At 35.8% G+C, this 26,767-nt stretch overlaps 1 protein-coding gene across 2 annotated transcripts in view; it reads right to left on the reverse strand.

Annotated features, from left to right (window-relative positions):
• Positions 1–314: 314 nt before the first annotated feature.
• UCHL5 (ubiquitin C-terminal hydrolase L5) overlaps positions 315–26,767 on the reverse strand; it is a 51,118-nt gene continuing 24,665 nt past the window's right edge. The window contains exons 7-11 of one of the 2 annotated variants that reach the window (XM_079698100.1): positions 26,579–26,642; positions 18,058–18,160; positions 17,093–17,203; positions 6,232–6,330; positions 315–1,228 (exon numbers count right to left, since the gene is read on the reverse strand). In XM_079698100.1, the coding sequence (XP_079554226.1) occupies positions 1,184–1,228; positions 6,232–6,330; positions 17,093–17,203; positions 18,058–18,160; positions 26,579–26,642 (422 nt within the window). In that variant the 3' untranslated portion in view covers positions 315–1,183. Of the gene's footprint in view, positions 1,229–6,231; positions 6,331–17,092; positions 17,207–18,057; positions 18,161–26,578; positions 26,643–26,767 lie in introns of both variants that reach the window. The other variant, XM_079698099.1, reaches the window with a different exon arrangement.

Here is a 26,767-nt window from a genome sequence, read left to right on the forward strand (position 1 = left end):
ATAGCCTGAATTGCTAAACCCCCAATTCTTTATAAAGATACAGCTTAACAGCTTGTAAAAATGTTGCCAAACTGAGAGTAGCACCAAAAATCTTTAAGATTTACAATCTGTTCTTAACCTAAAATTTTGCTTAGATGCATAATACACCTTCCTGAAATAATTCTACAATACAAAAATAATCCCAAACACTGAAAAAAGTTTGCTAAAATAAAATTGGGATTTTTTAAACTTTTTCTACGGGTAGCAATGAAAATCACTAGAAACTATGTTTGTTTTTTTTTAAAACATTTATTTATTTATTTATTTTTGGCTGCATTGGGTCTTCGTTGCTGTGCGTGGGCTTTCTCTACTTGCGTTGAGTGGGGCTACTCTTCGTTGTGGTGTGCAGGCTTCTCATTGCGGTGGCTTCTCTTGTTGCGGAGCACGGGCTCTAGGCACGTGGGCTTCAGTAGTTGTGGCTCGGAGGCTCTAGAGCGCAGGCTCAGTTGTTGTGGCACACATGGGCTTAGTTGCTCCGCGGCATGTGGGATCTTCCCAGACCAGGCCTCAAACCCATGTCCCCTGCATTGGCAGGCAGATTCTTAACCACTGGGCCACCAGGGAAGCCCAGAAACTATACTTCTGTTCTTTTCAAATCATCTCCTTTAAAATCAAGCTTTTACAAATAATTGGTATAGAAGATAAAATTCAGTTTTTAAATCTGCAAAATATTTAGATATCAAAGACAGAAATACTGATTTTTTTCATTAATGATGAGAAGAAACAAGAGACTCCATTTAATCAAGATCTGACATTTATAAATTTTAAGCATTTAACCAAGTTGGAAGATTGGAAGATTAATTATAACAATTACAGGTAGAGAATATCATTTGTCCATTTTCATTACAGTAGTTCATTACGGTAGTTATCTGTCCAGAGAACCAACAGGAGTTCTCAGATCCAATGTCATATAATGGGATTTGGGCAAGCGCTCTGAACACCACTTTTATTTAATATGCACCACATGCACATGATGCAGGCAGGGAGAGGTTATGAATCCATGCATTGAAGACGAGACAGACTGGGACTATTGCCAAACGTGCGCTGAGTCGATTAGGATGTTGCTCAAAGTTCTTTATACTTAATGGTTTCCTTGAAAATAAGTGCAGAAGCAGAAATGTGTACACATCCCAAAGCATCTTCTTCATTTGGTTTCCTGTGCTTTCTTTGCATTCTGTTTTTCTTTTGCCTAGAAATTAAAGATAGTATATTATAAAATCTTAAAAGTCTGTTCCAGTTCAGATTAAAATGAAATGTGTCTAAGAGGGCATTCTTAAGCTAAAAAGCTTGAGATGCGTTGTTTGCAAGATTTCTAGAGAATTATCTTTTCTAAGACTCACAACAAACTACTCCTGGACAATGATATAGTTATGCTTTGCCCTCAATAAAAAGGATAATATTTGGTTTGCAGTTCTTTCTTACCTGAAGTTGAAATGTATTATTATAATGGTAACAATTTAAAAATACAAAATTACTCATCCTATAAAGTCATACTCATTCATAACTATTTCAAAACAATATATTTACATGTGTGCCCATTTCTCATACAAACTGAGTATATGAAAAATCCTATATTAATTTCTGCATATTTGAATAAATGAGTTTAACATAATAGTTTACATGAGTTTAACATAACTAAGGATTATATACCCATAGTGTTGATAAACCTCACATATAAGTGAGGTTTTTTTCAGTCATATAAGACCAAAAAAAATGTTTTCACAAGTTGTTTCACTTGAACCTCGTAACAAGTATAGAGCTTGAACACAGTAATTCTATTTCACTTTTTAGCAGATGAGGAAGCCAGAGTTTACAGGTGTTATCAAACTTGACCAAGTCACACAACTAATATATAACAAAACCTCAATAGAGGTCAAAAGACACATATTCTATACCAGTGCTTCTAATGTAGAGACCAATGACCTGGGGACAGTGTTAAAATGCAGGCTGGGGGCTTCCCTGGTGGTGCAGTGGTTAAGAATCTGCCTGCCAATGCAGGGGACACGGGTTCGACCCCTGGTCTGGGAAGATCCCACATGCCGTGGAGCTGCTGGGCCCGTGAGCCATGGCCGCTGAGCCTGCGCGTCCGGAGCCTGTGCTCCGCAACGGGAGAGGCCACAACAGTGAGAGGCCCACATACCAAAAAAAAAAAAAAAAAAAAAAAAAAAAAAAATGCAGGCTGGGGCTTCCCTGGTGGCGCAGTGGTTGAGAGTCCACCTGCCGACGCAGGGGGCGCAGGTTCGTGCCCCGGTCCGGGAGGATCCCGCATGCGGCGGAGCGGATAGGCCCGTGAGCCATGGCCGCTGAGCCTGCGCGTCCGGAGCCTGTGCTCTGCAACGGGAGAGGCCACAGCAGTGAGAGGCCCGCGTACCATAAAAAAAAAAAAAAAAAAAAATGCAGGCTGAATTGGTAAAATGCCTGAAGATCTAAATGTCTAGCAAACTCTCAGGTGATGCCAATTCTGCTGGTCCTCAGGTGACATTTTGAGAAGTAAGATTTTAGAAGACTAGAATATAATGTTCTTTCCACTATGGCATTTGAATCAGAAAGGAACAAATAAATTAGACTTTTGCTATTATACAATTAAGAAAAAACTTATTTAATGAGAACAACTATAATCTTTTTTTATAATGCATTATAATGATAATAGAATTATCATACAACCGTATGATAAAATTAAGTGCAATGCCTTAGAATATATTAAGAGGAAATATGTTATACGTACCATATAGAAATTTAAAAATTGCTTGCATAAACATTTTTAATAACAAGCATAATTTGTAATTTGATATGTACAATTTCTCAAAGAAGTCTTCTGTTTCCAAATAATAAAACTACTATTCAATTTTAGATGTAATTTGGAAATAAAAATATGTACCTCTTTTCTTAGTCATCTCTGAATATACAGGAAGTTTACTAGGATTAACAGGAATCAATCTACTGGTTAATGACATAAATTTTACAACATAATTTAAAAAGCAAATACATATAATGCAGAGTATCCATACATGTATTAAACTATATAATTCAGATAAAACTAAGGGTAAGCTAAATAAAGTAAGTTAAAAATAATTACCACCATTTATTGAGCACATATTATGAACTCGACCAATATTATCTCATTTAATCCTTAAGAATGTGAAATGTGATTACCAATTTATAGATGAGGAAATAGATTCTATAATAAAGTAAATAACTTGCCTAAAAGCAACAGCTAATAACATAACAGCTAAGTAACATATCTGAGATTTAAACTGAAAGCCTGTATTCTGTTTTGCCTTTGTTGAAAAATAAAAAATGCTGTATTTCAAAATAGCATGGAAATAATGTTCACTGTTAAGAAATACTTTCCTTCTATTTAGTGTGCTAGTGAGACAAAAATTGCTGACTGAAGTCAGATAATTCTCTAATATAGGTATTAATGTACATATTATTGCAGATAACTTTATTCTTCTACCTTACTTCTATTAAGAGATATAAAAAGTAAGTTCTGCAGATTAGCTATTTATTACCAACTGAATTATAATGTCTTGGTAAAATCTGTACAAAATTCAGTACTGTGCTTTGAATCCCCCATAGCAGCAAAATCTGTGTGATTCTAAATTATGGTAGGTTATTGGTGGTTGTTAAAAACCTGGGATAGACAATGATTCAGAAATACACATAAAGGTTGAGATAAAATTTTAAAAGAATTGTAAATGTATCTGAATAAAAGTTTTACAAGTGAAATCTTAATATAGCTGATTTTATTTTATATTTTAAGGAACAGATTTGGTATATGGCACAAGAAGTTTTATAACTTTATATTTTTAGGTTACCTCCTGAGCAATCTTTATGTAATGTATACTCAATGAACTGATCAGATAAGAACAGAAACTTCATAGAACAAGAACACTTACACGGCAATATCTTAACCTAATTCATTAAAGCCACATGCTCTTGGGAGAATCAAAGTCCTCACTCTTTGTTATTTTGTAAAATGAAAAGATTTCCACAGGTCAAATACTTCCACACCATCATAGGCAGTCAGGACCTGCCTCCAATTACTCAGAAATCTGATCCTGGACGGCTTTAGCACGTAGCAACACTGCCTAGACTAGCCACATCTTTCCTACTTTCACTTGGCATTGGGGGGAAGGGGGGGATTTTTGACATAATAATCCATTTCTGAATTCTACATGTAATTCTTTTCTTAGAAGTATTACTTATTAAGTAATGTTCACTACTAAAGTCTTTATATTGGATACAATTGTAAAATCTAATAATCTTCATCTATTGTTTTTTAATTTTTAACATTTGCATTTACCAGCAGAAAGTGATATTTCAATATGATATATGATTTCTTTTTTCAAAATAAGATGAACAAAAATATATTTGTGCTAAGGAAGCTGATTATTGGCAGAAATTAAGCATTTAATTCTAACCACAGATTCAAAATTTGTGGATGTGAAATTTTAAGTGGCATAAAGCTATTTAGGAGCTACCCTGTGATCCCCCAGAATCTTTAGCATGACTTTATTCTAGCGCTTATCAGAATAATACTATCCAGCACAGTACTATAGGCATGTATTCCTTTCCCCAACTAAGTTGCTTAAGACAGAAAAATGTGTCTTAACTATGTGTATATCCACTGACTTTAAGAGACTGCCTCAAATATAGTTTCAGCTAGATAAATGTTGGATAAATAATCAAAACATTTCAAAAATTTTAATCAAATAATGAATCTGAATTCCCTTCAGAATCTAGGCACATAAAAGATACTGCATATACAGTATCTTTCTGTATAGTATCTATACAGAAAGAAATGTATCTCAATATTGCTTGTACAATATTATTAGTCAAAGAACAAGCAAGTCAGTAACTACCCTTTCAATAAAACAGACATATAATGTCTTTGTATTATATTCAATAAAACAAATGCAAACACAAGAAGAGACTGAATTGGTATTCCACTAACACTAGGCATTCATATACTGCCACCCTGTGTCCAAAATAATGTGAACTAAGGAATTATGGTTCTAATGTAAAAGCTGAAAAGCTATTGTACTCTATCTATGCTTTTAAAAAAATTATGGAAATATACTGTCATTAAAATCAAATAAGAATGATCCTTTTCTTAATTTGCCCAAAAAAGTTTACTCACAGGCCAATTTTAAAGCAAAACATATATATGTAAAATTTCTCTAATAACATTTGTCTGGTCCCTAATAATATTTATCTATACTTAATACCTGATACATCATACAATTGAGCATAACAGTCTATATTTCATTTTGTTTAATATTTTCAACAGAGAAATATTTCATAGTGTTTCATACAAAGAATATAATATCGAGGTACTCTGTTAACCAGCCAATTTTGAGGATCACAGGACCCTAACTGTTAATCTAAAACTTTAAAAATCAGTTTCCCATCTTGGACTTTTATGATTTAACACCCTGAGATACATGAATAGAAAAACCTATATGGAAAAGAGAAGACTTAGCAGTCTTCTTCTAAATTTTCTTAAATGTAAATTTTTACATTTAATGCTAAAAGTTGAAGCACATGTTCAGGATCTAGATAATAAGGTATATATAAAAACCTTAACTCACATCTTGTATTATTTAGAATTTATGATGATATCTAACAGCTGGGTTGAAATGTATCTTTGCTTCATGAACTTAAAAGTTAATAAGAAAAAAAAAAACCTACCATGTATTCTGGTCTTTAAGTTAATGGTCCAAATTTTTCACTAACCTATGCTAGTTTTCCCTCAGTGGAAAGAGTAATAACTTAGGAATAAGAAAACCTATTTCTTAGGCTAGGTTATGTTTTATTCCCCCTTCATTCTAGTAGTAAATTCGATGATAATTCAAATTTTTGCTAAATTAAATAAGAAAAATCTATTATTTCAATAATTAAAATTAATAATTCGTTTTCAGCTAAAGAAAGAAAAATGTTTTAAATTTCATTCTAATATAGCACAACCTGAATTCCTGACACTAAGGATTCTGTAAAGCTAAAGCAGTAATGCAATTCCTTATTTTTATTTTGTAATATTAGATTGAACTAATGTTCCTCTAGATGAAAAACAGTAAAAGCAAAAAAATAAAAATAAAAACCTTCAACAAATTTTATCTCTTCTCAAGCCAAATAACATTTTTTGGAGAATCTAAATCTAATTTAACTATTCACCAGTAAAATACTTACCTTTTCTACTAGTGGTATTAACTGCTGGTGTTCTGCTAAAGTCTTTAACAATTCCATAATGAACGGCAGATAATTATGCTTCCTTCTGATATTTTCAATCTGAAAATAAAACATGTATCAAACCACACTAACTTTGTATTTTCACTAAGTTGCCGATATTTTAATTTTTGCCTCCAACTCAAAATAGTAATAGAAGAAAATCCTCCATTCCCATAAAAAAAAATATGAGAAACAATGAGATTTCCATTGCCATTGAGAATAAAGACTAATTACAATAAAACATGTGGAGAGAGTTCCCTGGGTGTCGCTTCCTACTCTTGGCTTACCAAATAACAGAGGCTTTTAAAAGTCTAATCTGAGATAATTTATGAAAACTTAACATATGAAAGCAAACTTAGAGGGACTTCCCTGGTGGCGCAGTGGATAAGAATCCACCTGCCAATGCAGGGGACACGGGTTCGAACCCTGGTCCGGGAAGATCCCGCATACCGCAGAGCAACTAAGCCCGTGCGCCACAACTACTGAGCCTGCGTGCCACAACTACTGAAGCCTGCATGCCTAGAGCCTGTGCTCCGCAACAAGAGAAAGCACTGCAACGAGAAGCCGGCGCACCACAACGAAGAGTAGCCCCCATCCACCACAACTAGAAAAAGCCCACTAGCAGCAAATGAAGACCCAACACAGCCAAAAATAAATAAAATTAAATGTTAAAAAAAAAAAAAAGGAAAGCAAACTTAGAAGGCCCACGTGATAAATTAACACTCTTGCTACTACACCTATGTAAATAATAAGGCCATGCCTAATGAGACCAGCTTTATTGTGTGATTAAGAACAATCTTTCTTTGACATTATTTTTGACCAAAAGCAAATAGACTGTAGGGATTGTCTGTGCTTCAATGGAAAACTATGCATTGTCTAAAGTATGCTCTCCCAAGTTACGTGATTGCAACCTTTCACTGTCTGGTAGGTTCAATTTACTTCCCTTCCCATAGGGGAGGAAAAATTTTCCATCTTTTGTGAATTCGTTTCTACATTCCTATACTTCATATAAATTTGAGCTTCTTTGACTTCTTTGAAATAGTTGTGACATCTTACAGGTTTGTTCAATTAATGAACTAAATAAAATCTTAACATGTTCATTTTATATCAGTATGAGAATCATTTTATTTTTTTGAACAAAGCATTCTCCAACAATGTAGTAAAGATTCTAAAAACTTAGTTTTATTTTAGGCAAATATTAAAAATTAGTTAATTATGTAACAACACTGCAAAAGAATATATAAATAATACGTAGGGTTTTGTTTTTTTGTGTGTGTGTGTGGTTCGCGGGCCTCTCACTGTTGTGGCCTCTCCTGTTGCGGAGCACAGGCTCCGGACGCGCAGGCTCAGCGGCAATGGCTCACGGGCCCAGCCGCTCCGCGGCATGTGGGATCTTCCTGGACCGGGGCACGAACCCGTGTCTCCTGCATCGGCAGGCGGACTCTCAACCACTGCGCCACCAGGGAAGCCCAGTGTTTTTTTGATATCACATAAAATAGAAGATAACATTCAAGTTTTCATCCCTTACTTTCCTGTCACCATATATTCAGCCCTCCTTTTTCCTCCTGCCTGGAATACTCTGGAGCCAGTCCCTACCACTTCCACCAGAAGAAATCCTACTAGTCCAAGGTCCATGTATTCTAAAAATCACATTGCTGGCTGTTAAGTGTGTTGCAAAGCAGTATCCTGACACTGTGGTAAGCAACAGAAAGAAAAAGAACAATCCCTGCCTTCAACTGAGCTTAAAATGAAAAACTGCTTTTTCTACTGTGACAAACATGACAAACTGAATAAGTACCATTTCCAAAGTCCTACAAAATTTGAAGTTTCCTTCACTCTTTTCACTCTCTGAAAAAAGCTTATCAGGCGTAGCTTTAAGATGGCAGAAGAGTAAAATGCAGAGATCACCCTCCTCCCCACAAATACATCAGAAATACATCTACATGTGGCACAGCTCCTACAGAACACCTACTGAATGCTGGCAGAAGACCTCAGACCTCCCAAAAGGCAAGAAACTCCCCCACATACCTGGGTAGGGAAAAAGAAGAAAGAAAAAACAGAGACAAAAGAATAGGGACGGGACCTGCACCAGTGGGAGGGAGCCGTGAAGGAGGGAACGTTTCCCACACACGAGAAGCCCCTTCGCGGGCGGAGACTGCGGGTGGCGGAGGGGGAAAGCTTCGGAGTAGCGGAGGAGAGCGCAGCAACAGGGGTGCGGAGGGCAAAGCGGAGAGATTCCCGCACAGAGGATCAGTGCCGACCAGCACTCACCAGCCCAAGAGGCTTGTCTGCTCGCCCTCCGGGACGGGCGGGGGCTGGGAACTGAGGCTCGGGCTTCGGAGGTCAGATCCCAGGGAGAGGACTGGGGTTGGCGGCGTGAACACAGCCTGAAGGGGCTAGTGCACCACGGCTGGCCGGGAGGGAGTCCAGGAAAAGGTCTGGAGCTGCCAAAAAAGGAGACTTTTTCTAGCCTCTTTGTTTCCTGGTGCGCGAGGAAAGGGGATTAACAGCGCCGCTTAAAAGAGCTCCAGAGACGGGTGCAAGCCGCGGCTATCAGCGCGGACCCCAGAGACGGGCATGAGATGCTAAGGCTGCTGCTGCCACCACCAAAAAGCCTGTGTGCAAGCATAGGTCACTATCCACACCGCCCCTCCCGGGAGCCTGTGCAGCCCGCCACTGCCAGGGTCCCGTAATCCAGGGACAACTTCCCCGGGAGCACGGCGCGCCTCAGGCTGTTGTAACGTCACGCCGGCCTCTGCCGCCGCAGGCTCGCCCTGCATCCGTGTCCCTCCCTCCCCCCGGCCTGAGTGAGCCAGAGCCCCCGAATCAGCTGCTCCTTTAACCCCATCCTGTCTGAGTGAAGAACAGATGCCCTCAGGCGACCTAAACGCAGAGGCGGGTCCAAATCCAAAGCTGAACCCTGGGAGCTGTGCAAACAAAGAAGAGAAAGGGAAATCTCTCCCAGCAGCCTCAGGAGCAGCAGATTAAATCTCCAGAATCAACTTGATGTACCTGCATCTGTGGAATACCTGAATAGACAACGAATCATCCCAAATTGAGGAGGTGGACTTTGGGAGCAACGATATATATATTTTTTTCCCTTTTTCTCTTTTGTGAGTGTGTATGTGTATGCTTCTGTGTGTTATTTTGTCTGTATAGCTTTGCTTTTACCATTTCTCCTACCGTTCTCTCTGTCCGTTTTTTCCTTTTTTTTAGTATACTTTTTAGCACTTGTTATCATTGGTGGATTTGTTTTTTGGTTTGGTTGCTCTCTTATTTCTTTCCTTTTTTAATTACTTAAAAAACCTTTTTTTAATAATTATTTTTTATTTTAATAACTTTATTTTATTTTACTTTATTTTATTTTATTTTACCTTCTTTCTTTCTTTCTCTTTTTTCTGCCTTTTATTCTGAGCCGTGTAGATGACAGGCTCTTGGTGCTCCATCCAGGGGTCAGGGCTGTGCCCCTGAGGTGGGAGAGCCAAGTTCAGGACACTGGTCCACAAGAGACCTTCCAGCTCCACGTAATATCAAACGGCAAAGATCTCTCAGCGATCTCCATCTCAACGCCAAGACCCAGCTTCACTCAATGACAAGCAAGCTACAGTGCTGGACACCCTATGCCAAGCAACTAGCAAGACAGGAACACAACCCCATTTATTAGCAGAGAGGCTGCTTAAAATCATAATAAAGCCACAGACACCCCAAAACACACCACCAGACGTGGACGTGCCCACCAGAAAGACAAGATCCAGCCTCATCCACCAGAACACAGGCACTAGTCCCCTCCACCAGGAAGCCTACACAACCCACTGAACCAACCTTAGCCACTGGGATCAGACACCAAAAACAACAGGAACTACGAACCTGCAGCCTGCGAAAAGGAGACCCCAAACACAGTAAGTTAAGCAAAATGAGAAGACAGAGAAACACACAGCAGATGAAGGAGCAAGGCAAAAACCCACCAGACCTAACAAATGAAGGGAAATAGGCAGTCTACCTGAAAAAGAATTCAGAATAATGATAGTAAAGATAATCCAAACTCCTAGAAATACAATGGAGAAAACACAAGAAACGTTTAGCAAGGACCTAAAAGAACTAAAGAGCAAACAAACAATGATGCACAACACAATAAATGAAATTAAATATTCTCTAGAAGAAATCAATAGCAGAATAACTGAGGCAGAAGAACGGATAAGTGACCTGGAAGATAAAACAGTGGAAATAACTGCTGGAGAGCAGAATAAAGAAAAAAGAATGAAAAGAATTGAGGACAGTCTCAGAGACCTCTGGGACAACATTAACGCACCAACATTCGAATTATACGGGTCCCAGAAGAAGAAGAGAAAAAAAAAGGGACTGAGAAAATATTTGAAGAGATTATAGTTGAAAACTTCCCTAATATGGGAAAGGAAATAGTTAATCAAGTCCAGGAAGCACAGAGAGTCCCATACAGGATAAATCCAAGGAGAAACATGCCAAGATGCATAGTAATCAAACTATCAAAAATTAGATACAAAGAAAAAATATTAAAAGCAGCAAGGGAAAAACAACAAATAACACACAAGGAAATCCCCATAAGGTTAATATTTCAGCAGAAATATTAATATTGATATTTCAGCAGAAACTCTGCAAGCCAGAAGGGAGTGGCAGGACATATTTAAATTGATGAAGGAGAAAAACTTACAACCAAGATTACTCTACCCATCAAGGATCTCATTCAGATTTGACGGAGAAATTAAAACCTTTACAGACAAGCAAAAGCTAAGAGAATTCTGCACCACCAAACCAGCTTTACAACAAATGCTAAAGGAACTTCTCTAGGCAGGAAACAGAAGAGAAGGAAAAGACCTACAGTAACAAACCCAAAACAATTCAAAAAATGGTAATAGGAACATACATATCGATAATTACCTTAAATGTAAATGGACTAAATGCTCCAGCCAAAAGACATAGACTGGCTAAATGGATACAAAAACATGATCCATATATATGCTGTCTACATGAGACCCACATCAGACCTAGGGAAACATACAGACTGAAAGTGAGGGGATGGAAAAAGATATTCCATGCAAATGGAAATCAAAAGAAAGCTGGAGTAGCAATTCTCATATCAGACAAAATAGACTTTAAAATGAAGACTATTACAAGAGACAAAGAAGGACACTACATAATGATCAAGGGATCAATGCAAGAAGATATAACAATTGTAAATATTTATGCACCCAACATAGGAGCACCTCAATGCATAAGGCAAATACTAACAGCCATAAAAGGGGAAATCGACAGTAACACAATTATAGTACGGGACTTTAACACCCCACTTTCACCAATGGACAGATCATCCAAAATGAAAATAAATAAGGAAACACAAGCTTTAAATGATACATTAAACAAGATGGACTTAATTGATATTTATAGGACATTCCATCCAAAAACAACAGAATACACTTTCTTCTCAAGTGCTCATGGAACATTCTCTGGGATAGATCATATCTTGAGTCAAATCAAGCCTTGGTAAATTTAAGAAAATTGAAATCGTATTAAGTATCTTTCCTGACCACAATGCTGTGAGACTAGATATCAATTACATGAAAAAACCTGTAACAAATACAAACACATGGAGGCTAAACAATACACTACTTAATAACCAAGGGATCACTGAAGAAATCAAAGAGGAAATCAAAAAATACCTAGAAACAAATGACAATGAAAACACAATGACCCAAAACCTATGGGATGCAGCAAAAGCAGTCCTAAGAAGGAAGTTTACAGCAATACAATCCTACCTTAAGAAACAAGAAACATCTCAAATAAGCAACCTAACCTTACACCTAAAGCAATTAGAGAAAGAAGAACAAAAAACCCCAAAGTTAGCAGAAGGAAAGAAATCATAAACATCAGATCAGAAATAAATGAAAAAGAAATGAGGGAAACGATAGCAGAGATCAATAAAACTAGAAGCTGGTTCTTTGAGAAAATAAACAAAATTGATAAACCATTAGCCAGACTCATCAAGAGAAAAAGGGAGAAGACTCAAATCAACAGAATTAGAAATGAAAAAGGAGAAGTAACAACTGACACTGCAGAAATACAAAGGATCGTGAGAGATTACTACCAGCAACTATATGCCAATAAAATGGACAACCTGGAAGAAATGGACAAATTCTTAGAAAAGCACAACCTTCTGAGCCTGAACTGGGAAGAAATAGAAAATATGAACAGACCAATCACAAGCACTGAAATTGAAACTGTGATTAAAAATCTTCCAACAAACAAAAGCCCAGGACCAGATGGTTTCACAGGCCAAGTCCATTAAACATTTAGAGAAGAGCTAATACCTATCCTTCTCAAATTCTTCCAAAATATAGCAGAGGGAAGAACACTCCCAAACTCATTCTACGAGGCCACCATCACCCTGACACCAAAACCAGACAAACATGTCACAAAGAAAGAAAACTACAGGCCAATATCACTGATGAACATAGATGCAAAAATCCTCAACAAAATACTAGCAAACAGAATCCAACAGCACATTAAAAGGATCATACACCATGATCAAGTGGGGTTTATCCCAGGAATGCAAGGATTCTTCAATATAGGCAAATCAATCAATGTGATACACCATATTAACAAATTCAAGGAGAAAAACCATATGATCATCTCAACAGATGCAGAGAAAGCTTTCAACAAAATTCAACACCGATTTATGATAAAAACCCTCCAGAAAGTAGGCATAGAGGGAACTTTCCTCAACATAATAAAGGCCATATATGACAAACCCACAGCAAACATCGTCCTCAATGGTGAAAAACTAAAACCATTTCCACTAAGATCAAGAAGAAGAAAAGGATGTCCACTCTCACCACTATTATTGAACATAGTTTTGGAAGTTTTAGCCACAGCAGTCAGAGAAGAAAAAGAACTAAAAGGAATCCAAATCGGAAAAGAAGAAGTAAAGCTGTCACTGTTTGCAGATGACATGATACTATACATAGAGAATCCTAAAGATGCTACCAGAAAACTGCTAGAGCTAATCAATGAATTTGGTAAAGTAGCAGGATACAAAATTAGTGCACAGAAGTCTTTTGCATTCCTATACACTAATGATGAAAAATCTGAAAGAGAAATGAAGGAAGCACTTGCATTTACCATTACAGCAAAAAGAATAAAATACCTAGAAATAAACCTACCTAAGGAGACAAAAGACCTGTATGCAGAAAATTACAAGACACTGATGAAAGAAATTAAAGATGATACAAATAGATGGAGAGATATACTATGTTCTTGGATTGGTAGAATCTACACTGTGAAAATAACTATATTCCCCAAAGCAATCTACAGATTCAATGCAATCCCTATCAAACTACCACTGGCATTTTTCACAGAACTAGAACAAAAATTTCACAATTTGTATGGAAACACAAAAGATCCCGAATAGCCAAAGCCATCTTGAGAAAGAAAAATGGAGCTGGAGGAATCAGGCCCCCTAACTCCAGACAATACTACAAAGCTACAGTAATCAAGAGAGTATGGTACTGGCACAAAAACAGAAATATAGATCAATGGAAGAGGACAGAAAGCCCAGAGATAAACCCATGCACGTATGGTCACCTTATCTTTGATAAAAGAGGCAAGAATATACAGTGGAGAAAAGACAGCCTCTTCAATAAGTGGTGCTGGGAAAACTGGACAGCTACATGTAAAAGAATGAAATTAGAACACTCCCTAACACCATACACAAAAATAAACTCAAAATGGATTAAAGACCTAAATGTAAGGCCAGAAACTATCAAACTCTTAGAGGAAAACATAGGCAGAACACTCTATGACATAAATCACAGCAAGATCCTTTTTGACCCACCTCCTAGAGAAATGGAAATAAAGACAAAAATAAACACATGGGACCTAATGAAACTTAAAAGCTTTTGCACAGCAAAGGAAACCATAAAGAAGACCAAAAGACAACCTTTAGAATGGGAGAAAATATTTGCAAATGAAGCAACTGACAAAGGATTAATCTCCAAAATTTATAAGCAGCTCATGCAGCTCAATAACAAAAAAACAAACAACCCAATCCAAAAATGGGCAGAAGACCTAAATAGACATTTCTCCACAGAAGATATACAGACTGCCAACAAACACATGAAAGGATGCTCAACATCTTTAATCATTAGAGAAATGCAAATCAAAACTACAATGAGATATCATCTCACACCAGTCAGAATGGCCATCATCAAAAAATCTAGAAACAATAAATGCTGGAGAGGGTGTGGAGAAAAGGGAACACTCTTGCACTGCTGGTGGGAATGTGAATTGGTACAGCCACTATGGAGAACAGTATGGAGGTTGCTTAAAAAACTAAAAATAGAACTACCATATGACCCAGCAATCCCACTACTCGGCATATACCCTGAAAAAAGCATAATTCAAAAAGAGTCATGTACCAAAATGTTCATAGCAGCCCTATGTACAATAGCCCGGAGATGGAAACAACCTAAGTGTCCATCATCGGATGAATGGATAAAGAAGATGTGGCACATATATACAATGGAATATTACTCAGCCATAAAAAGAAACGAAATTGAGCTATTTGTAATGAGGTGGATGGACCTAGAGTCTGTCATACAGAGTGAAGTAAGTCAGAAAGAGAAAGACAAATACTGTATGCTGACACATATATATGGAATTTAAGAAAAAAAATGTCCTGAAGAACATAGGGGTAAGACAGGAATAAAGACACAGACCTACTAGAGAATGGACTTGAGGATATGGGGAGGGGGAAGGGTAAGCTGTGAGAAAGCGAAAGAGAGGCATGGACATATATACACTACCAAATGTAAGGTAGGTAGCTAGTGGGGAAGCAGCCGCATAGCACAGGGAGATCAGCTCGGTGCTTTGTGACCGCCTGGAGGGGTGGGATAGGGAGGGTGGGAGGGAGACGCAAGAGGGAGGGGATATGGGAACATATGTATAACTGATTCATTTTGTTATAAAACAGAAACTAACACACCCTTGTTAAGCAATTATACTCCAATAAAGATGTTTTAAAAAGTAAATAAATAAAAAATAAACTCTTAAGAAATCATTAAAAAAAAAAAAAAAAAAAAGAGTGATGTACCACAACGTTCATTGCAGCTCTATTTACAATGGCCAGGATATGGAAGCCACCTAAATGTCCATCGACAGATAAATGGATAAAGCAGATGTGGCACATATATACAATGTAATATTACTCAGCCATAAAAAGAAACGAAATTGAGTTCTTTGTAGCGAGGTGGATGGACCTCGAGTGTGTCATACAGAGTGAAGTAAGTCAGAAAGAGAAAAACAAATACCATATGCTAACACATATATATGGAATCTAAAAAAAAAAAAAAAAAAAGGACATGAAGAACCTATGGGCAAAACAGGAATAAAGACACAGACCTACTAGAGAATGGACTTGAGGATATGGCGAGGGGGAAGGGTAAGCTGAGACAAAGTGAGAGAGTGGCATGGATATATATACACTACCAAACGTAAAACAGATAGCTAGTGGGAAGCAGCCGCATAGCACAGAGAGATCAGCTCAGTGCTTTTTGACCACCTAGAGGGGTGGGGTAGGGAGGGTGGGAAGGAGGGAGATGCAAGAGGGAAGAGATATCAGGACATATGTATATGTATAACTGATTCACTTTGTTATAAAGCAGAAACTAACACACCATTGTAAAGCAATTATACTCCAATAAAGATGTTTAAAAAAAAAAAAGCTTATCAGACAGACTGCAAGTGAAGGAGAATGACATTATTAAAGGCAGTCTTGCTTAATATTTTACTCTGAGTTATATAATATTTGACATAATTAAAATAAATTTAAAAAATGTAAAACCCTAAAAAAACTGGAAAGCAAAATTTTAAAAACGAATCCAACTTTGTATTAAATTGGTGATAGGATGACACCACGAGAAAATTTTTTCAGATGAATTTTAAAATATGCTAATTTGATTGCACATCCAAAATGAAATATATCCTAACGAGAAAATTAACTGAACAAGAAACTTCTCAGTTGTTATTAACACTACTGGCACTGTTATTTGAACCTTTTTATATATACATACAAATACAGATAGCATAAAGCAAATAGGTAATTATGTTAATGTTGATAGAAACCAAGACTTTCAGCTGAAAAGATACAAATGCTTAACTTCAAATATAAAGCCCTTTAATCCTAAATTTGAGTATTAATATGAATTCATGTTGCATTTTCTCTTCAAAAATAAAAGAAGAAACAAATAAAAACGTATTTCTTAGCTCTGAAATGTCCTAGAAGTAATGAAGAATCAGTATGACTGAGCACCCTAAGCAACCAGATAATGGTTTCTAAATACCATTTCTCACCAAAAGCACTCAGAACTTCTTGAAAAAATGGCTGATTCCAAGTCTGAAGCAGGAAATGTACAAGATAAGTCTGAAACATCTTGTCATACTAGAAAACAAGGAAGCTATCAAAGATGAAGAGAGTCACATCAAAAAGACTTAGGAGACAGCCTGAAGTGGCTTCCAATGGCTAAAGATGGGATAATTTGAGCATCAATAATAACTGCAGTGAACTTTAGCATCAAATATGTTAAATATCTGTTTGTAATGACACTTGAAAAAAAGGAAAAAAAAAAAGGAAAGAAACCTCACTAGTTACCTTTTTAGGATACCAGGGAATCAACACATTATTCTGAAAAAGTGTAAATCATGGGGAAAAAACAATCAAGCATTCAACATACCTTCATGTCAAAATATACCACTCTACACTAAAACATTAAAGGAACAAATAAAAAGTACATACCTTATATCTTTTTAATTTCTGTACTTCTTCTTCAATAAGCATCTGATTTTTGGCAACCTCTGACTGAATAGCACTTAACATGTTATTACCCTGATCTGTATCCATGGGTTCCTCCTTAGGGGAAAGAAAAAGAAATAGCACACCCTAATGACTGAGGCTTAAGTCTAAACTATTTTTAAATGATAAACATAGGACAATCATTTTCAAATTTTATTCTTAATATTGGTGATGGAATACCAGCTTACTAACTGCAATATTAAAGGATAAAAGCTAAGTAGTATCTTCCAATTTTCTATGTTCTACAACAATACATATGAATTTTTACCTAAAAACAATCTATATGGTAGCAAACTGAATTGCTATAATCTGCTGTTGAGCTATAAAGTAAATCTGCTTAAATATACTCATGAAAATGTGATCAAAGAAACGTAAAAAAAAAGTCTTTGTCTATTACTAATTCTCTTCTCCAGTCATATTTACTAGAAAGATAATCATCATGAGGAACAGTAAAGATTACATGTGAATCTAAATGTGCCCAATTAATTCTGTAAGAAATATATTCTAACTTGCTTAATTATATAATGAAATTACAGTAAATTGTTAACACTTATTTAGCACATACTATTTGTCAGTCACTTTTTAAAGTGGTTTATATATACGTTATCTCAGTTATTCTTCACAACCACCTTTTGAGGTAAATACTATTATCCCTACTTTACATGAAGAAACTGAGGCACAAAGAAATACACTCAAAATCATACTTCCACTAAGTGGCAAAGGCAGGAGCTGAATCTAAGAAGCCTGACTCCAGAGTATATTCTCGTAATCACCACTCAGGATACTTGATTAAATCTATATTTCAGACAAAGAAAGAAAGAAAAAGGAAAAAAGGAAAGAAGAAAATAAATAGTTTCCCTGAGAGAATAACTAAGCTAGAACTTTGTACATAAAAACTGGCCACAAACCTCAGCAAGTTGTCTTTGTAACTCTGCTATCTTCTGTTCATATATCATTTTTCTGTCAGACACAATGGCCATTAAGTTAAATCGAATTTCACCTTCACTGTACCTAAAAAAAAAATTAAAGTTTATAATGTAGTAAAGAAATGTAACATTATTACAATTAAGATAATCTATTGTGATTACCCCCTTATTCTCTGGGGTAAACACAGATCCACCAATTGGCTAACCATAAAAACTGACATTTTAAAAAACTTTCCTAAAGAGAAGTTACAACCAGTATCACAAAAATACAAACAATCATAAGAGAATACTATGAAAAATGATACACCAACAAATTGAGCAACCTAGAAGAAATGGATAATTTCCTAGAAACAATCTTCCAAGACTGAATCAGGAAGAAACAGAAAATCTGAACAGACTGATTATTAGTAATGTAATTGAATCAGTAAACAAAAAAATCCCAACAACCAAAACTCCAGGACCAGAGGACTGCACAGGGGAATTCTACCTAACATTGAAAGAGGAGTTAATGCCTTTATTTCTCAAACTATTCCAAAAAACTGAAGAGGAGGGAATACTTCCAAACTCATTCTATGAGTCCAGCATTACCCTGATACAAAAACCAAAGACACCACAGAAAAAGAAAATTACAGACCAATATCCCTGATGAACACAGATGCAAAAATCCCCAATAAAATATTAGCAAACAGAATTCAACAATACATTAAAAGGACTGCACATAATGATCAAGTGGGATTTATTCCAGGGATGCAAAGATGGTTCAATATACACAAACCAATCAACATTATAACTATATCAGCAAAACAATGGACAGAAATCACATGATCATCTTAATAGAGGCAGAAAAAGTATTTGACAAAATTCAACATCCATTCATAATAAAAACTCTTAACAAACTTGGTAAGACAGAACAATCTCAACATAATAAGGGTCATTTAAGCCAAACCCACAGCTATCATCATACTCAACAGGGAAAAGCTAAAAGCTTTTCCTTTAAGATCAGTAACAAGACAAGGATGCCCACTCTCACCACTTTTATTCAACATAGTATTAGAAGTCCTAGCCACAGCAATCATACAAAAAAAATAAAAGGCATCCAAATTGGAAGGGAAAAAGTAAAACTCACTATTTGCTGATGACATATTAAATACAAAAAAATCCTAAAAATTCTACCAAAAACTACTAGAACTAATAAGTGAATTCACTAAAGTTATAGCATATAAAATCAAAATACAGAAATCTGTTGCATTTCTGTACACTAATAATGAACTATCAGAAAGAGAAATCAAGAAAACAATTCCATTTACAACTGCATCAAAAAGAATAAAATACCTAGGAATAAAGTTAAACAAGGAGATGAAAGAACTGTACTCTGAAAACTGTAAGAAACTGAAGACAACACAAATAGAAAGATATACCATGCTCATGGATTGGAAGAACTAATACTGTTAAAATGTCCATACCACCCAAGCAACCTACAGATTCGATAATCCCTATTTTCACAGAACTAGAACAAATACTCCTAAAATTTGTATGAGACCACAAAAGACCCCAAATAGCTAAAGCGATCTTGGGAAAGAAAGAGCTGAAGGTATCATGTTCCCTGACTTCAAACTATACTATAAAGCCAAAATAATCAAAACAGTATGGTACTGGGACAAAAACACACATATAGATCAGTGGAACACAATAGAGTCCAGAAATAAACCCACAAAACACACAGTCAATTAATCTACAACAAAGGAGGCAAGAATATACAATGGGGGAAAAGTCTCTTCAATAAGTGTTGTTGGCAAAACTGGACAGCTACATGTAAAAGAATGAAACTAAACCATTTTCTCACATCTTATACAAAAATAAACTCAAAATGGATTACAGACTTAAATGTTAGACCTGAAACCATAAAACTCCTAGAAGAAACATAGGCAGTAGCTCTTTCACATTGGTCTTAGCAATAATTTTTGGATCTGTCCCCTCGAGAAGGGAAACAAAATAAAAAATAAACAAATGGACTACATCAAACTAAAAAGCTTTTGCACAGCAAAGGAAAGCACCAACAAAATGAAAAGGCTGCCTACTGAATTGGAGAAGATATTTTCAAATGATATATCTGATAACAGGTTAATATCCAAAATATATAAAGAGTTCACAATCCAGCAATTTCACTTCCAGGTATTTTTCCAAGGAAAACAAAAACATTAATTTGAAAAGATGTATGTACCCCAATGTTCACAGCAGTATTATTTACAATAGCCAAGATATGAAAGCAACCTAAGTGTCCATTGACTGATGAATGGATAAAAAAGATGTTTTATACACACACACAATGGAATATTACTTAGCCATATAAAAGAAGGAAATCTTGCCATCTGCAACAACATGGATGAACCTAGAGGGTATTATGCTAAGTGAAATAAGTAAGACAGAGAAAAACAAATATTATATGATTTCACTATAAAAAACAAAACAAATATAACCAAACAGAAACAAACTCAAACAAATTCAGATATAGAGAACAAACTAGTAGTTGAGTGGGGAATTGGCAGGGTAGGTGAAATAGGTGAAGGGGATTAAGAGGTATAAACTACCATTTATAAAATAAATAAACAGGGATGTAACATTTAGCACAAGGAATATAGTCAATAATATTGTTATAACTTTGTATGATGCATAATCTATAAAAATATGTTGTACACCTGAAACTAATACAGTATTGGAAGTCAACTATACTTCAATATAAATTTATTTATTAATACTTTTGTCTATAGACAGATAAATAAGCTTTCATATATGAAAGGAAAAAATCAGCTAAATTTCATCAATCACAAATATATTATTAAATGTTTTAGTACCTCCTAGACATTTGAAATAACGTGTTTTCATCAGTTCTCATACTTTCACAGAAAATATGGTAACTATCAATTACCTTTTATCTCAATTAGAAAAAATAATTAAACTAAGACCTCACATTTGTTGAATTAATTTTACTGACATCTTGATGGTGTTAACTATATTCCTTATTATATAATTTTTTCCAAATCATGATTTTGTTTCTATTCTTAACTAATACATGTTTTACATTTCACTTGTACTTTTATCATATACAAATATATAAATATTTATGCAATATGTTATAAATAATCTCTTGTAAAACTTTTTAATACTGTTTTATTTTCACTACTCTGATACCAATGAAACATCTTATAGTATAAGCTTGTTTATGGTAAGGATTGACATTGGAAAGATTATCCATAACATTATGTAAATGGCACTTAATCAGATGAAAACATGTAGAAAATGTAAGCTTGTTTTTGCATTAGTTCACCTGCAAGAGCTTCTCATAAATAGTTCTATTCACTGGAAAGAATATGGCCCAGTATAACTATAGCACTTTGAACTATGTAAAAATGCTGGGTTTTTTTTTTTTCTTTTTTTTTTTTGCGGTATGCGGGTCTCTCACTGTTGTGGCCTCTCCCATTGCGGAGCACAGGCTCCGGACGCACAGGATCAGCGGCCATGGCTCACAGGTGCAGCCACTCCGCGGCATGTGGGATCCTCCCGGACCGGGGCATGAACCTGTGTCCCCCACATCAGCAGGCGAACTCTCAACCACTGCGCCACCAGGGAAACCCCTAAAAATGCTGTTTTTAAAACTCTGCTTATGGGACTTCGATTTCCCTATTCCTCCCAGTAAAAAATAACAAACTAAAAAAATCTAGACATATTTTTTTTAAAAATGAAAAAAAATTAAAATTCTGAAGTGAAGAGAAGGCAGACATGCTAGGGAACCAGGACCCAAGAATGACAGTGGTGAAGTCTCTGGATAATCATTCTGCTGCATATGTCCTGGCCTTGGAGTTAAGGAAGCCATCAATTGAGAAATGCCAACAGGCACAGACAAAAAAGCACCAACAATAGTCTGCTCTTTCTATCCAAACAGGAAAGGGGCAACCTCATGAGACAAAAAACTTTGAGACAATAACCACTCTACCATACCCAAACACAACTGAAAAAACTGGCCCAAACCCTACCGGCCAGCAAAGGCTGGGTAGGGAGCCTGGACTTCCACCCCCACCAGGCTGTAATAGGCACCTGGGGTGGTGTCAGAAAAGGCTGTGTAGGGAGCTAGGACTTTCATCCCTGCAAACAGTAATGACATCTATTTGCAGTGTCAGAGGAAATCAAGTGGGAAGCCAAATGCGAAGTCACTACCATCCAGGAGTAAAGAAGCCCCCCTCCCAACTTTGGTATCAGTGGAGCCATGTAGAGAGCAGTCACAAGGCACTGCTACTCCTCCCGGCCAGGGTAGTATCAGGGGAAGCCCTACGGGGGACCAGAACTCCCACCCCCTCCCCAGCAGTAACAAGGAACTCCTTCCCACCTCAGGTGTCAATGAAAACAGAGTGGGGAACCTGGACTTCTACTTCCACCTGGAAGTAATGGGGTGGCATCCCTGATTTACCCTGCCAGAACAGTGCCCATAAAAACCAGCTAAAAGAGAAGTTTTAAATAAGATCCAGAGTCTTATAATATAGTACCGAAAATGCCCAGGTTTCAATCAATAATCACTTGTCCTATTAAAAATCATGAAAACCTCAATTTGAATGAGAGACATTCAACAGATAGAGCAATGATAGATGTCCAAATTAACTGACAGAGACTTTAAAACAGCCATCATAAAAATGATCCAATGAACAATTATGAACACACTGGAAACAAAAAATAGAAAGTCTCAGCAAAGAAATAGAAGATATAAAGAAGAAACAAATGGAAATTTTACAACTGAAATATAAAACAATAAAAAAGCTCAATGGGTGAGTTCAACAGCAGAATGGAGGAGACGGAAGAAAGAATCAGTAAACTGAAAAGTAGAACAGAAATTACCCAACTGAACAAAGAAAACAGCCTAAGAAAAATAAAGAGAGCCCCAGGGACCTGTGGGACTAAAGCAGGAGACATTTGTGTCATTGGAGTCCTGGAAGAAGTGAGAAAGAGGGTGAGATTGAAAAAGTTCTCCAAGTTATAATGGCTAAAAACTTCCCATATTTGACAAGACATAAATGCACAGATTCAAGAAGCTGAGCAAAATCCAAATAGAATAAATGCACAGAAATCCACACCAAGACACATCATACTCAAATATATGAAAACTAAAAACAAACCAAAAAAAAATGAATTTGAGACCAACAATAGGAGAAACACCACCGTATCTATAGGGCAAAAACTGTTTGAACAACAGTGGATTTATGAGTAGAAACCATGGAGGCCAGAAGGGAGCGACATAACAATTTTCAGGTGCTAAAAGAAAAGACTATCAACCTGGAATTCTATACACAGTGAAAATAACCTTCAGAAATAAAAGGGAAATCAAGACATTCTTAGATGAAGAAAAACTAGGATTCTTTGACAGCAGAACTACCCTAAAGGAATGGCTAAACGAAGTTTTCTAAACAGACAGGAAATGATAAAGAACTGAGTTCTGGAACATGAAGAAGAAAGAACAATGGAAAAAGTCAAAATATGGGTAAATACATTTTCCTTAAGTTTTTAAAATTATGCTTCATGGTTAAAACAAAAATTATAATACTGTCTGATGGAGTCCTAAATGTATGTAGAGGAATTATTTAAGACAATTATGGACAGTAAATGGACAGTAAAAGTACATAAAGGAAGGTAAGATTTCTACACTTCACTCAAACTGGTAAAATGTTAACACCAGTAGATTGGGATAAGTTAGAGAAACCATTAGAAAAGCCATACAAGGAAATAAAACTCAAAACCACTATAGATGTCTGGGTAACTCACAGAAAAGCAGGAAAAGAGAAACAAACAGAAAAAAACAGAACAAAGAAAAAATTTAAATGGCAGATTTAAACCATAAGACATTAATAATTACATATTAAATATACATTTTATTTTATACGTAATTTTATAAATCCATTACATTCAATGTAAATGGTCTCAATCCACCCAGTAAGACAAAAAATGGCAGAGTGGACTAAAAAATATGATTCAATATATGCTGTCTATTTGAAATTCACTTCAAATATAATGACATAGGTAGGTTGAAAGTAAAAGGATGGAAAAAATATATCATGCATATATGAATCAAGAAAAAGTAGAAGTGGCTATATTACTGTGAGATAAAGTAAACTTCAGAGCAAAGAAAATTACTAGAGAGAAACATTGCATAATGATAAAAAAGTCAATCCACTAAGAAGAAATAGTGATCATAAATGTTTATGCAACAAACAAGAGACCTGCAGAATATGTAAGGGAAAAACTGATAAAACTTAAATTAGAAATAGCCAAATTCAAAACTGTGCCTATTTGCAAACGACATGATCGTCTATCAATATGCAGGAAATGTCAAGGAATTCACAAAACTTCTAAAGCTGGTGGGTGAGTTTAGCAAGGTTGAAGGATACAAGACAAAGAAAGAAAAAAATCAACTTTATTTCTACACACTAACAATGATCACATGGAACAAAAATGAAAATATAGTATCATTTGTAATCACTCAAAAGAATATGAAGTGCTTGGGTATAAATCTGACAAAATACATATGGAACTAGCATGCGGAAAACTACAAATTGCTGATGAAAGAAATTAAAGAAGGTCCAAGTAAATGGATAGACATACCATGTTCATGGATTGGCAAAATCAATATAGTAAAAATGTCAATTCTCCTAAAATTGATGTTTGACACAATTCCTATCAAAATCCCAAAAAGAATTTTTGTAGATACAAGATTATACTAAAATTTACATGGAGGGCAGAGTATCTATAACAGCTAAAACAATTCTGAAGAAAAAGAATAAAGTTGGGGGCATCAGTCTACCTGATTTCAAGACTTACAATATAGCCACAGTCATCAAGACTCTGTAGTACTTGCAGACAGCAGACAAATAAATCAATGGAACAGAACAGTGAACCAGAAATAGACCCACACAAATATGCCCCACTGGATTTTTTTTACAAGGGTGCAGCAGCAGTTCAGAGGAGGAAGGATAGCCTTTTTAACAAACGGTGCTAGACCAATTGGACAAACAGAGGAAAAAAAAAAATGAACCTTGACTTAACTTCACACCACACAAAAATTAACTCAAAATAGATCATAAACTTATATGTAAAATGTTATATAAACCTTTTAGAAAAAAAGGAGAAAATCTTTGGGATCTAGGGCTAGGCAAAGAATTCTTAGATTGGACAACAAAAATACAACTCACAGTGGGAAAGACTGACAAATTGGACTTCACTGGAATTAAGAGCTTTTGCTCTGTGAAAAGCCACGTTGGGAGGAGGAGAGGATGGGCTATAGACTGGGAGAGAATATTTTCAGGCAATGTGTCTGACAAAGGACTAGTGATAGCTAGAGTATGTAAAGAACTTCAAGGCTCAAGAGTCAAAAAACAATCCAATTACAAAATAAACAAAAGGCATGATTTTCAACATTAGTCACTAGGGAAATGCAGATTAAAACCACAATGAAATATCACTATCCACCTATCAAAATGGCTAAGATAAAAAATTTTCACAAAATGCTAGCTAGCATGTGGAGAAACTGGATCACTCATACTACACTGCTGGTGGAAATGTAAAATAAAATAGTACAGCTACTCTGCAAGAGTTTGTCAATTTCTTAAAAAATTAAACATGTATTTACCATACAACTAGGTTATTTATCCCAGAGAAATGAAAACTTATGTACACACAAAAATCTGCACACAAATGTTTACTGCAGCTTTATTCATAACAGCTAAAAACAGGAAACAATCCAGATGTCCTTCAATGGGTGAATGGGCAAAAAAATGGAATATCTATACCATAGACTACTACCCATCTATAGAAAAGAATGTACTATTGATATACTTAACAACCTGGATGAATCTCCAGAGAATTATGCTGAGTGAAAAAAGCCAATCCAAAAAGGTTAAATATTGTATGATTCCATTTATATAACATTCTTTAAATAACAAAAATTATAGAACTAGGGATTAAGGATGGGGGAGGGTGGGGTTGAGGGCAGTGGCTGTAGCTATAAAATGGCAACATGAAGAACCACTGTGGTGATGGAATTATTCTGTATCTTGACTATATCAACATCAATAGCTGGCTGTGACATTGTACCGTAGTTTTACAAGATGCTACTCCTGCAGGGTAAAGGGTACATAGAAGCTCTCTGTATTCTTATAACTTAATGTGAATATATAATTATCTCAAAATAAAAAGTTTAATTTAATAAAAAAGACAGATACTCCTAAAAACAAAACTCTACAAAATAACTGTACAAAATATCTAACTTAATGGAAATGTGCATGTTTAACTTCTATAAAGACAAGACGACTTACTACGATGTAGAATTTAGAGATTTTCCGAATAGATTTCCTGAACACATTAATCCAATCAAAAGTAGAAGCCCAATAAGTATTGCTAAAACGATAAAATAAAGGTTTAAAAACGAGAACATTAGTTATGCCAATAAGATTAGCTGAGCATTTACTTTTGTATCCTTTTTTCTATGACTGGCCTCACTGCGCTGATCCAATCATCTTGATTGCATGCACCTAGGAAGAAATGTAAAAGCATTTATGTCAAATAAAATCAACATTAATATTATTTCAAAAGTTTGGTCCAAAATATTTTTATTAATATTTTGACAAATTCAGGATAGTAAAAAACCTTTTAGCAT

The sequence above is a fragment of the Hyperoodon ampullatus genome, assembly GCF_949752795.1.
Source record: "Hyperoodon ampullatus genome assembly, chromosome: 2".
Lineage (NCBI taxonomy): Eukaryota > Metazoa > Chordata > Mammalia > Artiodactyla > Ziphiidae > Hyperoodon > Hyperoodon ampullatus.